This window comes from Podarcis bocagei (assembly GCF_964188305.1).
Source record: "Podarcis bocagei genome assembly, chromosome: 2".
Classification (NCBI taxonomy): domain Eukaryota; kingdom Metazoa; phylum Chordata; class Lepidosauria; order Squamata; family Lacertidae; genus Podarcis; species Podarcis bocagei.
This window is the reverse complement of record NC_138126.1, coordinates 94,391,344-94,409,049: the sequence shown is the minus strand read 5'-3', so window position 1 is coordinate 94,409,049 and position 17,706 is coordinate 94,391,344. Positions and strand designations below refer to the sequence as shown.

Here is a 17,706-nt window from a genome sequence, read left to right as displayed (position 1 = left end):
CTCACCCCCTCACGGGGATTCGAACCGCTGACCTTCTGATTGGCAAGCCCTAGGCTCTGTGGTTTAACCCACAGCGCCACCCGCGTCCCAAAGCTAACCATAGTCCACCACAGATAGGACAACCAATTATGAATAGCTGGCACTAAACAGAGAGAGAGAGAAAGATCATGCATAACAGGTAATAATTGAAGAAGGAAGCACAGAAGCCCATGACTCATTTTGGAATCCTTCCAAACCATGATTTGAGGGATCATCACTATGAATTCTGCCACTGAGCCACAGTAAAGATTCCAGCTATCAAAATGTGTATACAGGACCCAACAGTCACTGCTGCCCTAAGGAACAAGCGACACTATGAGGAAGCTGTATTGGGAAGTCTGGAAAGGCAGACAGGAAATACAGGTGGCAAATAATTTCCTCAGGAAATTTCACAGAAAGTAAGTTTCCTTTCCCCGTTGCAACATGCAGCTCCTTGCACTCTCCCCCAAAAGCATATCTGGAGATTCAGGGTCCCCTCCTGAACAATGTGGGAATGACTACAAGGTGCTGAGGGTGGGGGCTTGGATCCTAACATAAGGAAGTGTCCTGTTCCCTCCTCCCTTCAGCAAACCTCCATGCCCCATTCTACATTGTTCAGGGAGGTCTCCTAAAGGCTTTTCAGAAGTCACAGGTGGCTGCAGTTGGGAGGAGGGGATAGGAAATGTTTCTTACATGAGCTATCTTAAGTTACCTTAGGATCCAAGCCTTGATATTTTGATGCCATTAATTTTTACAACCAGTGGGGCTCAGAGGAAAGAAATAAGAACGACACCATTGCCAGCAGAAGAAATATAATTATGTTTAACAAGCTGTAGGAGTAGAGTCTTCCGCAAAAGTACTTTCATACTACTGCATACCTAGTACTTTGCTGCTTTTCTTCATTTGTTTAAACTAAATAGCTGAAGTTCATCTAGTTCATGACACGCCTCAAATGAACCACTATTTATCTCTACCCCTTCTGCAGAACATTAGCCTGCAGAGAAATAAACCCGATTATCTCCTACGTTTGTTCATGTTTCCCTCAGCAGTGCATCCTCAAAAATCCACTGTTTTCTTGCAGCTGGCCACTCTGAAGGTTTTATTTTCCTTTGGGAGGTCCCAGTCGTTCAAAGTCTGAGCAGTTGACAGCTGCTTGGAACACACTACAAAAGGACTCATAGCCAGCAGCATTTCTATCTCTTCATCGCTCTAGTCCTAGACTGGATCAAGTCTCTGGCCGCTACTTGTGGCTGCTATTCATGACATAGCTGGTGTTGTTATGACCTTTTTCTGTGTTATTGCTTTATCTGATGCTTGCAGGACATTGTATAATTGAAGACTTGTGTGCAACAATGCATCTGGGTCACTTTCCCTTTTAAGTTGGAATGAGTTTATGGCTGAGGCAAGGTGCTAGAATGGCAGCTCTGCAAGGCCACAGCCCTTCCAAATTAGCCTGAAGTTGGTACACTGACCACATGCCGCTCCCTCAACTAATCTGTGCTTAGACGAAGGGGTGATAAATTGTAAGAGTAGGAAAACCTGGACAAAATAAAGGAGGTCTCCATTCTTCAGGCAGTTTCTTTTTTATTGGGCCTAACATGAATGAGCTCCTGGCTAAAGTTGGCCATGAGAATTCAAAACTGTTGAACTGATGGGCATCCCCTAAAATTGCTTGGAAATGAAGAGCAGAATACAAAGTTTACAAGCAAATAAATAAAATGAGCTGCCGTGTCTCTCATTTTCCCAAAACCTGATCTTTGCACAGGATTTTTTTTTCCAGTCAAGAATATCTATGCAAAACAAACAAAAGTACATTTCAACACATTTTGATAAGCTCTGCATTTTCTCCAGCCCATGTGGGCAAAGTATAACCAAAATAGGTCTTGTCTGTTCAGGGTTCATGGCACCTCTAACTTAACAGGCATTTGAACTTGACAGTTTCATTAGTGATGTGGGGTGGAAAATTTTCTACTTCTTAAGTTGTTGTTGTTTGTTGTTTAGTCGTTTAGTCGTGTCCGACTCTTCGTGATCCCATGGACCAGAGCACGCCGGGCACTCCTGTCTTCCACTGCCTCCCGCAGTTTGGTCAAACTCATGCTGGTAGCTTCGAGAACACTGTCCAGCCATCTCGTCCTCTGTCGTCCCCTTCTCCTTGTGCCCTCCATCTTTCCCAACATCAGGGTCTTTTCCAGGGAGTCTTCTCTTCTCATGAGGTGGCCAAAGTACTGGAGCCTCAGCTTCAGGATCTGTCCTTCCAGTGAGCACTCAGGGCTGATTTCCTTAAGAATGGATAGGTTTGATCTTCTTGCAGTCCATGGGACTCTCAAGAGTCTCCTTCAGCACCATAATTCAAAAGCATCAATTCTTCGTCGATCAGCCTTCTTGATGGTACATCACTACCGGGAAAACCATAGCTTTTACCATACGGACCTTTGTTGGCAAGGTGATGTCTCTACTTTTTAAGATGCTGTCTAGGTTTGTCAGTGCTTTTCTCCCAAGAAGCAGGCATCTTTTAATTTCATGACTGCTGTCACCATCTGCAGTGATCATGGAGCCCCTTCATGGATCACTGCCTTGCCGTGGCAAAGGGGCTTGAATAACTCAGAGAAGCTATGAGCTATGCCGTGCAGGGCCACCCAAGATGGACAGGTCATAGTGGAGAGTTTTGACCAAACGTGATCCACCTGGAGCAGGAACCGGCAAGCCGCTCCAGTATCCCTACCAAGAAAACTCCATGGACTTCTTAAGTTAATTAGTAGCAATGAATGAATGGCAGTTGCAAATACAACATTAGGAAAATTTGGCGGTTTTGAATTTTTTTGCTTCATATACTAAATACAAATAAAATAAGCAAGCAAAATTAAATCACTCTCCATGACACCAGAAAAATTTCTGATGCAAACTGAAAAAAATATGATGCAAATCCCCCTATGCGAATTTCCCTAATTTAATTGGCATTTTTTTCCATTTCAAAATTTCCCAGGAAACTCACTGAGAGCTGACAGCTCTTCAACCGTCTTCAACCAATGTTAAGAGCTGATGTCTCTATAGATGCATGCATTGTGAGCACAAGAGACAAACAAAAACATGGGGGTGGGGTGGAGGAAACACAGCGCAGTGGTACAGAACATGTTTTGCATGCAGAAAGTCCTGTGCTCAGATGCCCAAGGCTCTGAAGAGCTGCTGCCAGTCTGAGTAAGACAACAGTGGGCCAACACTGACCAGCCTTTGGACCTGAGGCAGCTTCCTATCCCAAAACCAGGGAAGGAGAAGGTTCCAGCTTTCTCTTTACCAGATGAAAACGAAGAAAGGGTCAAAGCCACAACCTAAACCCAACAGTCCAGGCATAGAGCTGGGTCCTGTAGCCCTCTTAAGCTGTGCTACCATAGACTGCAGTTTTTGCAGGCGGAGTCTCATACTATTTACAGCAGGCTTCTTCATTGCTTAATAAATCCCAAACACGTGTACAAAGATTGTCATGCAAACTATACCTGGGTGAAATGTCCTCATTTATATAACTCTTAAAGGTTCAAAAGCACAGTCCTCTTTTGCACCTGGCCAACCTAGGAGCCAGCCCATCTCTGAAAGCAATCTCACGAACACCCTCTTAATCAGAACCACCCCCCCAATGTTATCATCCTCTCTCATTCAGAGCTCACAAGTATTATTGGAGGGTGAAAAGAGGTGGGAACAGTGGGAAACAGGGCCTGCTGTTTCTGTTTAACTCCAGGAATCATTCCAGAGAGGATAATATCCAAAGATTTCAGTTTGCCATGTCAAATATGCAGGTACTTTGCGGTATTAAAAATTGATGCCCTGTTCTTATAAAACTGGCCCTTTCTGATTGCTAGAAGGCAAAGTTGCCCATAAACAACATTTTATTTCTTATTTAATGCAACTTCTTGGGCAAAAGGAGTCAATCAATTTTTCATAAAGTCTGAGGGAAAGATAAATGCCAGGGATCATTTTCTGAGTCACCATCAAACAGAATTGATATGGATATGAGACAGCACAGGGAGGGTTTGACAATTACGGTCTGAATGACCTTTTCATTATTTTGTTTTAAGCCATTAATCTCTCCCCCTCCCCACTTCCACTCGTTATAGGCTATTTTAAGTAGTATTGTGTAGCCTACACATTTCAAATAATTTCTGTCCTGTGAAGTGGCCAAGAGGACTTGGCTCAAGTCAGCGTTTAAAAATGTGTTTCTAAGCTATTGCATTTTGCAAGGGGAAGGGGCATCAGTGAGACCCCTGGCGCACGTCAGGTTAGACTAGCTCTGCATAGACTATGTCTCTAGATTATGAGGGTTACTGGAACTAGAGCAGAACCTCTCATGGCTACTGCCTGTACAAAACTAAAACTACCAACAGGAATGGAAAGTGAAACTAGGTAAAGGTAATCCTCTGGTGCTTAGAATATTGCCACGTTCCCAATACCCACAACAAAGACTCTCCACATTATAACAAAACCATTGAGACAGACCTTCATTGCTACTAGTCAAGTAGACCCTGGTAAGCAAGGCTTTGGCAGGTGGGTGGCACCTGCCCGTTTTGCCTCAGACAGTGGGACAGGTTACTCCATGTTTCATAATAAAAATAGCATATAGGAGCAAAACCCTTCTGCAGATATAAGAAGACACTCACACCGTGTTCCTAGATGTCCACATCCTCTCTCTGGATGTGGAGAGGAGAAAAAGGACAGAAACCTCAAAATACAATGATGTCTACCTGAAGCTACTCTGAAGCACAGCAACTGTGACATCAAAATATTTTCCATCATAATCTTCCTCGTAATCTTTTCCAAGCAAGTCATTTAGAATATTTATACAATTAGGATAGAAGATTTCTGATCCAGTTTGCTCACATTAGGCTTCATCCAGGCAGAATATCAATAAATACGGTGCTATTCCATGTTTCTCCCTGAGGAATCCTATGGAACACCACACAATGCAGTCAGTATTATGGATGTATTGAACATATGGAGATGATCAATACTTCAGACTATTGCGGCTGCTATAAATCAATGTAAATGTAAATTGTTAGTGGGACTGTGCACTGATAGCTAATATCTGTGAGATATTAGACAAAATATCTGAAATACCACAGTTACATATATATTAAACATCAATAAAATAAGCCATTTCTCAAAGAAAGATGGAGATTTAACACTATACTCTTTGATGTCCTTAAAATGCAAAGTCACACAAACTCATCCACTCTGAGGAAAATTACTTCACCTTGCAGTCAGTTCGAATGTGAGCAAGAAAAACAGCACTGCCTCAGAAATATATATTAAAAAATTCAGTTATGGACACGGGAACACACAAATATAGTTAATGTTTTTAAAAATTTTACTGGGCACAAAATAACAGATTTCCCAAGCATCTGGCCATATATTTATAATGTCGATGTAACCGTTAACCTACGAACAGCTAAGCTGCACAGGTTGATCTCAGCCTACACATTTAAAAGCCTTACAGAGATAGTGCAGTCCATGTGATTCATGCACTGGTAACCTCATGACTGCACAACTGTAATGAACTCTGTATGGGGCTTGTCTTGGGACTGGTCCACAAGCGGCAGCTGGCTCAGAATGTTGTGGCCAGGTTACTGAGTGGGGCACCTGGATGTGCGCATATTACACCTATGCGGAGGGAACTACACTTGCTGCTGATCAGCTATCAAGCCATGTTCAAGGTTTTGTTCTTTACCGATAAAGCCCTGAACAACTCAGGACTCTGTTACCTGAAAGACTGCCTGCTCCTGCACAGAACTGTAAGATCATGTAGATCATCTGCAGAAATTCTACTCATGGCACTGCATCCTACTGAATATCATAGGGCAGTGACCCCCAAATGGGGTTTTTCTGCTGTTGCCCCTATACTGTGGAATGCCTTTCCCTCTGCCACATATGAAGAAGCAGCCATCAGTTGCTTGAGACATCTTGTAAAAATGTATCTTTTTGTAAAGCTGACCCATAAGACCTGACTATTTTATGTGACCGAATCCCCTGAATTTATTTACTTTTAGTTTATTTACTTTTACTCATTTTTATACAGCTGTTCCATTGGTTTTGGGCTGTATTTTTGTTTTATATTGTATACGGTTTAGATATTTTTAAGATACTAAGTGGTCTTTCAGTGCTTTAAAATAAACAAATTAAACATCGGAGGGTGGGCGTGTCCCAAAGGCACCCAAAATTGTGAAGCATGTTGCAGTCAAAAACCCTCCAAATGCTGTTGGACCCCCAACTTTCATGAGCCCTAGCGTGAGGGATCTTGGGAGTTGGAGTCCAGCAATATCTGGAGGGTACCAGGAAGTCTATTCCTGTGCTATAGCAATCAACAAGTAAGCAAACGCCAACAACGTACTCAAAGATCTAATAACATCTGAGCATTGTGCACAAATGAGCTGCAAGTGTGAGACAAAATAAGAAATTACATGATATTCTGTCACAAAAAGCAAGTGGCAGAGAGAGAACATTTGAAACAGAAGCACTTCCTCTAAGGGGGAAGGGAGGATGGTGAAGTTCCAGGTATCTCCCAAAGGTTTGCTTTGTATTGTGGTTTATTGCTAAACTTGGAGTTTTAAGAGTTTTAAATGCATAAATGGCAAAATAAATACCTAATAAAATCTAGAGGACTGAAGCCCTGGTGCATAAAGAAAGATTCTAGGCCACTGTGGTCTACAGAAAAGCTGGAAATGAATGAATGGCACTGTGAATATGCAACATGCTCTGCTTCAAAAGTCACATACAAACACAACCTTCTTAAGATACTGCTACCACAGCAGAACAACTGAAACAGGAAGGAATCGTGGGCAGGACAAGGGCGGTAAAAGCTTTTCCTCTGTGAGGTCACTAACCTACTTAGCTCCAGAAAGGCTCCTGTATCCTGACAAGCTTTATGAGAGTTATGTAGAAGGGGAAAGTGCTTAATGTGGAGCTGGTCCACAATGTACATTGCACCTGCTATACCTTGAGCTGCTGAGCAAGGCCCAGTAGCCCAGCTTGGGTGACCAGTTGGCATCCTCACACATGTCCTTCTCTTTCAGTATCTACTCCATCTTGGATACTAATCAATAAAGGCTTTGTCTGTGGTCCATATGTTACTTCTTTGTTGCTAGGGATTGATAGATAGGGTTCCCTTTTCCTCACCTGAATACATTCTAGCTTCAGCTGGCCTCAGGATGTGACTCAGAGGCTGACAGGGAGTCTGATGGGCTCAGGGCAAGTGGGCTCTCCTACCTGTGCCCCATCACCCTGTACCATGAGGGGCAGGGGGCACTAGTAGGATGGGTCCCCACTGTAGCTGCCTTACATTTCAAATAGAAAAGATGTTCTTGAACCATAATTGATGCACCTTCATAACTAACGCAGCGCAGATGTATTTTACACATGTATTTTACACTTTGGCATCTGTACATGGTTGCAAGCATTTATAGGGAGACATGGTCTCCTTTAGCCCCAAGTGACTATATATCAGTGCATCAGTGACTGTATGCACAAATATTGAGTTAACAATCTACACTCTCTGCTAGGAGCTCCAAAGCCATTAGGGAAAGTGTAAATAGAGTAGCAGACAGTGATTTAGAATAAACATATTGAACGGACACTTCCGTGCTGTTCTCTAAAAGATATCCTCTGTCTGCAGAGTCCACCAACCCATTTGAAAATGATCTACTCTCACTGGTCATTTCCTGGCAAGCAACTTGTAAACTGTCCACACCATCACTTTCTGGCATTCACTGGCCAGATCCAGCCTGCAAGAACATTCGTCAGAGGATAAGCTTACAGAGTGGACATGTCCCTAATGCTAGATGTTTGCTATTGGCTCTGCTCCTGGGACTCACTCCAAATCCACACACAGTACAACTTTAAATTATCTACAACAGGATAGTGTAGACAGAAGAACAAGGCTCCAGTTACCCCAAAGAGCAGTTTCCAAAGCAAAACAATTTTTTAATGTAGCATTAGGATCCCAGCTCATGTTTGATTCATGTTTGGCTTTTATTTATTTTAACTGTAGCAAACAAAACTAAGAGTAACTGCAAAACAAGATGCTCAGCAAAGAAACCCTCTGTCTTGATTCAGAGCGCCCTGTCATCACATGCTTGCTCTCAGTCACTCAACACCTGTTTCCAATTTACATGCTCCTATACCAATAGCTCACTATATTAGTTTACACTTGTTTGATTGCCTTCTCGCTTTTAGGCTGTGCATATTATACTAACAGGTTATTCTTAGTAACAGATTAAAGTGCATGTTGACCCTGGAGGCTTTGCTTTCACTTTCTATCTAATTCAATTCCTTTCTCTTGTGACCCTCCTCTGAATTCACCTTCCAGAGAGTTATTGTGCCGTTTATGTGGAAACAATGGGTTCCTCAACAACAACAACAACCACCACAACAACAACAAACATAGGGCCCTGGAAGGATCAAGCGACTATTTTAAAATACATAAAGTTAATAAAATATTGATAGCTACAGAATTAGACACTTTAATAAAATACTGAAACTGACAAAATTCCGATTGGAACATCACTTTCTGACTCTTTTATCTCTGCAAAATTGGGTATAGCAGAGAGTAGGGTGGTATTTAAACTGCTCAACATCCTATTGCAATCTGAAAAACATAGGGTACATCCAGACTGTCACAATTTTGTGAAAGGGATTCAAGTGCATATCAGAACTTGAGGTTTGCACAATTAAAATAGATTAAACAGTCCCAGACCTTGAACAACAAATCTATTTAAAAAAACAATCTGTTTTTTTGAGTTTTGGAAAGTGATGGGGAAATGCAGTGTGTGGGATAAATGAAAGACCAACCAGAAGACGTATAAACACCACACAAGCAAATCAGAATTAATGTAGAACGAAGACTCATTGCCATATAATTGTTCCCCACACAAATCAAAACAAAAGACCATATATAATCTAAATGTGCAGAAAATTTGTGTAAGCAAATCAGGATGCTCAACATACAGGATATATATAACCTGTTCACTTTAAAATGGGAACAATCAGCACTTTTACTGCAGAAATTCCTACAGCCATGAGAGTAGCACCCAATAACTAGGCTCACATTTCTCTCTCAACAATTTCCAATTTGAGAATTACTCAATTTGGTTCTTGCTGCCCAGATTCAATTGTTACTAAGCACTTCTCGGTTACAATGACCCAGCATTCAGTGGCAATAATAGGGTCCCCATGAGCTGAAATACGTACATGCAAGCACACAAAGGGGGAAAGATGGTTTAAAAAAAGTATCCTTATAAACCACCCTTTGGCGGCACAGACATTTCATAACTAATTGCTTTGTACTGATCACAGATATCAGCCATATCTTCCAAAAGGCTAGTTAAGTCTATATATGGTCAGAAGATTGCAGGGCCAGAATATTTGTTTTGTTCTGCTAGAATCAGATAGCTTTGTGCCCATCTCTTACTCCAGTGGGTTGGAGCTAGATCACTCGGCGGAAGGTTGATCTGCTGGAGAATTAAAAACCTACAAGTCCTCATCGCTGCTTGTGTCAATGATTAAAGCCAAGATAGATGTATGAGGAAGAGCTGCAACAAGGAAGCAACTTCACCCCATCTTTCTAAAATGAGGTGCATAGTAAGGACGACTCATGCAATTCCACCTCAGACAGAGATTTGATTCATTATTCTATCTATCTATCTATCATCTATCTATCTATCTATCTATCATCTATCTATCTATATCTATCTATCTATCTATCTATCTATCTATCTATCTATCTATCTATCTATCTATCTTGAGGCTTTAACTCTACATATAGTTTTTTCCCCTTCTTGAGGTGTAAAATGAAAATTTCTTTTTAAAAAGGGTTCATTTATGTGTCTGTCTTCTGTGAGGATAAAATTGGCTACATTTTACTGCCTCATTGCACCCAAGAAAGGAAGAAAAGTTAACAGTTAACACATTGTCCAACAGAATGAAACAGTTACACTAAAACAGTAAAATAAGAGCCAGATCGGTGTCTTAGCGTTGTTAATGTATGAGGTCCCCTGATTGTCAAATGACAGGCTGATTATGAAAGCTTCAGCAGCAATATCCTAAAACTGTGCAAAGACAGAGACTGAAAGGTGTCACTTGGGAGGGCATGCCATAGATGCTGTTCCCAAATATCTTATTTCCTGAACAGAGAGAAATGATCCCAATCTCATTATGCTTCACAGAAGGAAGTGTGCTGGGTCCTAGACATTTAGGGCTTTATAGTTCTGCAGTCGTTTAAATCCTACCTGCACACACTCTTTCAAAAGACCAGAAGAACATCAAATCAGAGCACTGTACTGTTAAGGGACTCTTCACAGCACATCTGCCACCTAGATGGTTGACTTGTGTCGGTAGTAAAACTGTAAGGCAATGCCACTGGAAGCTGAGCAACAGGGAACCATTGGGCGTATTTGTGATGTGGAAAGGGCAAAAGGAAATGGATGAGATAATGACTGGAGTATTTGTGATAGGTAGATCACATACGAATATCTTTGATAGGTGATAAGCAATAGGCATTCTAGCATCTTCCCAAGCTCCTAAGCATATTATTCCCAGGGCCATGTGTACTCAGCACATCTGCCAGTTTACTAAGCTAACAGGAAAATTGGTACAAGGTTCAGAACCTGGCATTTCAAGATTCAAACTTTCACCTTTATTTTAAAAAGCAAGTTCCCAGCCCTCAAGGTTGCAGAATAAGCTTGAGAATATGGAAGCCATAGGTGTGAATTTTTAAAAGCCAGATGAGATCTGGGAAGAATCTACTAGTCAGGAGATGCACCTTGATGCACTGTTTAACCTCTTAAAAAAAGGTAAAAGGACCCCTGGCCATTAAGTCCAGTCGCAGATGACTCTGGGGTTGCGGCGCTCATCTCACTTTACTGGCCGAGGGAGCCGGCGTTTGTCCTCAGACAGCTTCCAAGTCATGTGGCCAATACGACTAAGCTGCTTCTGGCAAACCAGAGCAGCGCACGGAAACGCCATTTATCTTCCTGCCAGAGTGGTAACTATTTATCTACTTGTACTTTGACGTGCATTCGAACTGCTAGGTTGGCAGGAGCAGGGACCGAGCAACGGGAGCTCATTATTCCAAACCAAAGCTCCAAGTTTCTGTCCCAATACCACTCCAGCTCCAATTCTCAAACCTTCTTTTCACCTTCTCATTGAGTCCCTGTGAATGTTTTCTGAAAACTGATTTTGGAAGCAAAAGAGATCATGCAATACTAAAATGAAACAAAACTCAAAGCAAGCCTAGAAGAAAATAGTTCACTAGCATAATTAATTCTATTTGTAGAGTTTGAGTTTTCTTGACACAGAATATGGAAAACTTTGATAAACAGTATGCCCTTTACTACTCCTGCCCCTCTGCTTCCTTCATATGTCAGATTTTAGTCTAAGGACTCTTCTACTGATGAAGCATGATATTCAGCAATATTGGGAAACTTTCACAAATGTTAGGAAGAAAACAAATGCTAATTCCTCTCTTAGCAGAAAATAACCATAGAAAGCTGTAAATACCCATATCTGCACCCAAAAGCCAGGCTCCATGTTCTAATCTATACAACATAAATCCATTGGGCCCAACTGTACTAATCAGAAGTCATAGCAAAATGCACTAGAGATCCCCCCCCCCAATCTCTTTGGAATTGACTATTAGCATGACTGAGAAGGGTGAGCCCAGAAACCGAACTGCTCTGTAGTCTCATTCTAGTTTAACTTGAGCAAAAGCTTTAACAATGCAAAATAACTTTTATTGAGTTGGACAAGAGACATGCAAGTTAAATGTTATTTTCTAACTTTTTGTACAAAATGCCTTAAATAATAGAATTGCGTGCTTTCTTCCCCCCAAAATATCCTTTTATTGATTTCCATCAGTATTGCATGAAATCACCATATTAGCTTTCCCCCATTAATGGGATCAGACACACAAGTCTTGTTATATTAGTGATTTTCACAGTGTAACTTAGTAAGCTATTTTTAATGCTCTGCCGGAGGCTTGCCAGGCTTGATCATATTTTGACATTCGATAGTAGAGGCACACTCGTTTTGGCCCAGTTTGCTTGATTTGCGATTATTAGGAGTGCAAAGGAATGTGACCCATCTATAAGAGCGAGACTAAGGGAGAAGAGCACTCTGATCAGGAAAAAGCCAAAGGCGCATTTCAAAGTCTGCTGGGACAAAAAATGGAATAGCAAGGCAAAAGAGAACAGAGTTGCTAAATGTGCTTAGATGCAATGGGCTAAACGCCTTGCAGCTACTAAAAAGAGATGAAGTTTTAATCTCCTGGCTTCTTTGCCTGGGTTGCCTTGCCATACTTAGCACAATAAAGGTAAAGGACCCCTGACAGTTAAGTCCAGTTGAGAACGACTCTGGGGTTGCGGCACTCATCTCGCTTTACTGGCCGAGGGAGCCGACGTTTGTCCGCAGACAGTTTTGACTTGCTTTCAAACTGCTAGGTTGGCAGGAGCTTCTTCTTAATAGTGGTCTTACGGTGCTTCAGAGAAAGTGTGCACAAAGCTGGGCAGGTATGGAGGGATCCGTTTCCCATTTGTTTGCACCTGCCTTAAAATTGCATACTGGTACCTGGTGGGATCAGGCCACTTTTAGATTCATTACCAAATAAGGAAAACTGAATGTAGCCTTGGTGGTCAAAAGAGTATAGGAGCCAGCATGGGAAAGAAGCTTGTGGCAACAGTAAGTTCCATAATGCAAAAGGAAGGAAGTGAGGAAGAGCAAGAGAGACATAGAAACATAGGAAGCTCCTTAACAGCTGGTCAAACGATTTTTCCATCCACTTACTGCTGTTTACTTTGACTGGTATTTGCTCCCCGGTGTCACAGTGACTCTGCCATCACCTACTACTGCTTTTAACTGGAGATACCATGGACTAAACCTGGAACCTTTTGCACACAACCTTGTGCTGCTATGACTTCATTTTGAAACAAGGTTTAATGACCCAATGTGGATAAGAGTCCAACAATGCTACTGTATTCTGCTCTGGTCAGACCTCACCTGGAGTACTGTGTCCAGTTCTGGGCACCACAGTTCAAGAAGGACACTGACAAACTGGAACGTGTCCAGAGGAGGGCAACCAAAATGGTCAAAGGCCTGGAAACGATGCCTTATGAGGAACGGCTAAGGGAGCTGGGCATGTTTAGCCTGGAGAAGAGGAGGTTAAGGGGTGATATGATAGCCATGTTCAAATATATAAAAGGATGTCACATAGCGGAGGGAGAAAGGTTGTTTTCTGCTGCTCCAGAGAAGCGGACACGGAGCAATGGATCCAAACTACAAGAAAGAAGATTCCACCTAAACATTAGGAAGAACTTCCTGACAGTAAGAGCTGTTCGACAGTGGAATTTGCTGCCAAGGAGTGTGGTGGAGTCTCCTTCTTTGGAGGTCTTTAAGCAGAGGCTTGACAACCATATGTCAGGAGTGCTCTGATGGTGTTTCCTGCTTGGCAGGGGGTTGGACTCGATGGCCCTTGTGGTCTCTTCCAACTCTATGATTCTATGATTTCTCCAATGAAAATAGGGACGTCCCTTTCCATAATGAAAATTTTACTATATATACCCCACACATCTTACTGGGTTGCCCCAGCCACACCGGGCAGCTTCCAACATATATAAAAATAATAATTAAACATTAAAAAACCTGTAAGGCAGGTACGTCCACAGCATAAGGAAAGCCATACACTTAGTCCGTTTAGTAGCTCAGACCAAAGGACCAGGGTTTGACCAACTTAAATCTTTAAAAGGTCTAGGGGTTACCACTTAGTCATCGTGAGGCTGACTTGTTTAATAAATGTTTACTCATGCAAATCTTTCAATGAGGTTTATCTTTCTGCAATTCCTCACTTTGGACAGAACTCAGCGGGAAAGCATGGATTGACTTTCTGCCTCAGGTCCCCTCAGTCAGATGTGGCTTAGCTATGACCCTCCAGATGTTGTTGGACTGCAACTCCCATCATCCCTGAGTACTGGGCATGCTGGATGGGGCTGAATGGGCATCTGAGTTGTTGAACATCTGGAGGTCCACAGGATATCCACTTTTGCCCTAAATGCTCAAGTCAGCTGGAAGCCTAGATCCTGACAAAAACCAATGAAAAATAAATGGGCAGGTGTAATATTTTGCTGAACTTCACCGAGTGACCACCCCACTGGTTTATATATATACCACACATCTCGCCTCTGGTGTGTGCCAGGGATACAAACCCACAAAGCAACTGAAACAATTTCTGTTTTAATCTCTACTACCACTATATGTGAAACGTGCTGTAATTCAGAAAAAGCAGTGCAATAATTTTGTTACGTATACTTGTTTTGCCAATTTTATCTCCATATTATTGAGAATTGTTTTATATTGCTTTAAGCACACTGTTTAGATTTTTATATATTGCTCTAAATAAAAAAAAACAGTTCTTCTCTTCACGTATGACAAGTTGTCAGTACTGTTGTACTTTTGAGGAAACAAGCATAGCTCCTCTGTGTCATATAACATATCTACTTGCAGAGCGATCTTATGCATTTTTGCTCAGAAGTCAGACCATTGTATCCAATGGAGCTTACACCTGTGTGTGTGTGTGTGTAGATAAGATTGCAAAAATTAAGATGTGTGGAGAATTAAAAGAAGAGCAGAGCAGAAAACACCAAAGATAGGCATACTCTTCATGGCATATTTTCATGTTATTGGACTACAGAACTTCTATATGGTTAGGGCTGTGCTTTCTAGCATATTGTGAACGATAATTTAATCCAGAGTTCGCAGTAGCAAATATAATATAAAATAAAGTGCATTTCCAAAGATTATACCAAAGCTCTAACACTGGAGGGGAGAGGGGAAGGGTTAAGAGAAGGAGATATCCATGACCAGATCTGAATCCATTTTCAGAATCCATTTTCAATGCCAGAGTTTAGTCCTGACTCCTGACATCTGCGGAGTAATAATTAAACACAGTGTTTCTGAGCATACAAAGTGTGTCTTATTTTCAGCATTGGAGCCACAAGGGCACCCACATGCACACAAGCGGAATGACAGCCCAAGAGTATGATGCTAAGGCACCTCTCATTTTAGAAATTAAGCACTTGTGCTATTTGTATTAAGAGGACGCCATTATTTCTATTCCAAGAGAAGGAGCGACTGACCTAACAGCCACCTCATGTGCTTTTGCAAACTGGTCTTCAATTGCAAACAGATGAGTGTTGCTCACCAACCCCCAATAGCCTTAGCAGTAAGACTGCAGTTCGCTTGAAAACACCTTCAGGAATTCTGGCAAGAACCCTGCAGTGACAATTATGTTTATGGGATGTGTGCGTCCATCAGGAAGGAATCTGTCATGTTTGCGCTATTATTATGATTCTTCCCGCTTTATTAACATCCTTTTTAGTAACCACAAGCCTTTCAGAAAGCTGCTTTGGCGGTTTGCAAACACAGCAGTGCAACATGTGCAGGGCTCTTAAGTGGTGGGGAAAGAGGCTACATTAGTCGTATTCATATAAAGAATCTTGGGGAAGGGGTTAGAATTGCTCTAACTGTGGCAAATCCTCAGTCACCTTGGGCTTCATGGCTGTCACTATGCAGCTAACAATAGCCATTCACAGTCCCTGGCACAGACCTCTGATCCACAAAGGACTTGTTCTCCTCTAGTGTGTTTAGTCATAGCACAGAAGTCAGCAGCCCAGCCTGGCTTCTGAGACATGGACCCTGTAAGAATAAACTGTTTCTTCTCTCATCCTCCTTTTATTCTCTATCCAAAGAAGGGTTGATTCAGATGACTGACCTGGATTGCTCGAAAGATTTGTCATGTCAGACTGTTGTCCTATAGGAATCACAATGACCTGGGTTCAGATGCAATGCTAAACTATGGTTTAGCATTTCATGCACAACCTTCGGCTTGTGTGCTCCCCTCATCCTCATGGTTCAACCATGATGAACAGAGAGAAGCTTCATTTTCAATTAACCATGGTTTAGTCCTATGTCTGAACACTAAAATGTAGTTTTTGTGTCTTGACTATAGTTTATTGGAATAAGCTAGCTTCATAAACCTTGGACAGCCTTCCAAGGGCCACGGCCCAATGGTGGGAAGGGCCAGAGGCAAAAGTAGGCAGAGCAATGGATGTAAATTTTACATTTGTGTTTGTTTCAATACACACTTAGCCCTTGCTATTCTCCATCGATCCAAGCAAGCAACTGCAAACCCTTCAATAACATTGGATTGGATCTAGATTTATAGTGCAAATTAAACAACTTTATTTTGAGAAGCAAATCTTTTGGGTAGTATTCAACTAAGTTTTACTCAGAGTAGACCCTCTGAAATTAATGAACGTGCCTAGGTTAGCACCATTACTTTATATTGGTCTACTCTGAATAAAATTTAGTTGAATGCCTTGAAGTCAGTGGGGCTTATTCCTTACGGGAAGATTCAGTTGCATGCTAAATGTCTGCTGTATACTATTATGTGCAAGACACTGTGTGATATGACCTAGCATAGGAACATAGGATGCTCCCTCATCAGCCCAATGGTCCATCTAGTTCAGTACTGTCTACATAGACTGGCAGCAGCTCTCCAGGGCTTCAGGCAGGGAATCTTTTCCTAACCTACCTGGAGATGCTAGGCTTTTAACCTGAGACTTTCTGCATGCAAAACAAATGGTCTATGGTCTTTCCCCTAAGCTATGACCCTTCCTCAGGCTTTTCATAGGTCTCTGGTTGATCCTGGTAGATGCTTCAGAGGCAACATCTCTCTTGTGAAGTAACTTAAGCCATCCGATCTCTGACTTAGAATCAAGCTGACCCATGGCAGGACGCAAGATCTTTAACTGACTGTATTGAAAACTAGCCGAGGGATGTATTTTAGGACCATGAAGGGGAATGACTCTGTAGATTTTATTTTATTTTTTAAGAGACTGTGGCCACTGGAGAATTACAAACCATTTACCTCATGCTTAGTTGATGTTTCTAGGCAATGCTCTCAAGTGGCACTTGTATGCAGATGAAATGCAGTTTGGAGTTCTAGTATGTTATGGAAACATTTTCCTGTGACAAAATATGCAATGAATGACTTGGTTTGAAATCCTGCCAGCCTGTGTGTGCTGCTATCACAACATTAAATGACTTTTACTTAGGGTGAAAGTTCTTGTGATAAATCATGGAAAAACTGACTTGTGCTATCTTTAGTCACCGTGCTGTTTCGCTCTCACAAGTCATTCACAGCTCTAAAAATACAATTTATATCACCACATTCCTGGAATTCTTTCAGTTCTTACATTCTGATTTAAGTGGCATTAAAGTCCCGGCTGCAAAGTTCAAGCCACGGGACAATATCTCATCAGGGGATTAGTTGTCACCTGAGTTCAATACATTGTTTGCAGTATTTATTTGATCTGAGCTCCAAACCTAATGCAGAAAATCTCCCTACACATACACCTACTACCTGGTTATGTGGAACAAAGGCTAAAATGATCTTGGGACAAGATAATCATTTAATAAGCACACTCTGAGCACAATAAAGATTTAAATTGAAACACATGCATGTCACAGAGGCTGCTTGCCTATAGAGAAAGCCTTAGTGGGGTCCAGATTTACTCTCAAAACCTACTAAGATTCAGTCCTCGTGCACCTTCTCAGAACTGTAATTTGTTGGTGTTTTGGACTCACACATCTTTGTCATTT

The 17,706-nt window shown here is 41.8% G+C and overlaps 1 protein-coding gene across 4 annotated transcripts in view; it reads right to left on the bottom strand.

Moving 5' to 3' along the window:
- MYOCD (myocardin) overlaps positions 1–17,706 on the bottom strand; it is a 230,901-nt gene that overhangs the window by 75,858 nt on the left and 137,337 nt on the right. Inside the window, exon 1 of one of the 4 annotated variants that reach the window (XM_081183825.1) lies at positions 8,542–8,575. The exons of the other annotated variants lie outside the window; for them this stretch is intronic. Coding sequence (XP_081039951.1) covers positions 8,542–8,560 — 19 coding nt within the window. The 5' untranslated portion in view covers positions 8,561–8,575. Of the gene's footprint in view, positions 1–8,541; positions 8,576–17,706 lie in introns of those variants that run through there. 4 annotated transcript variants of the gene reach the window in all.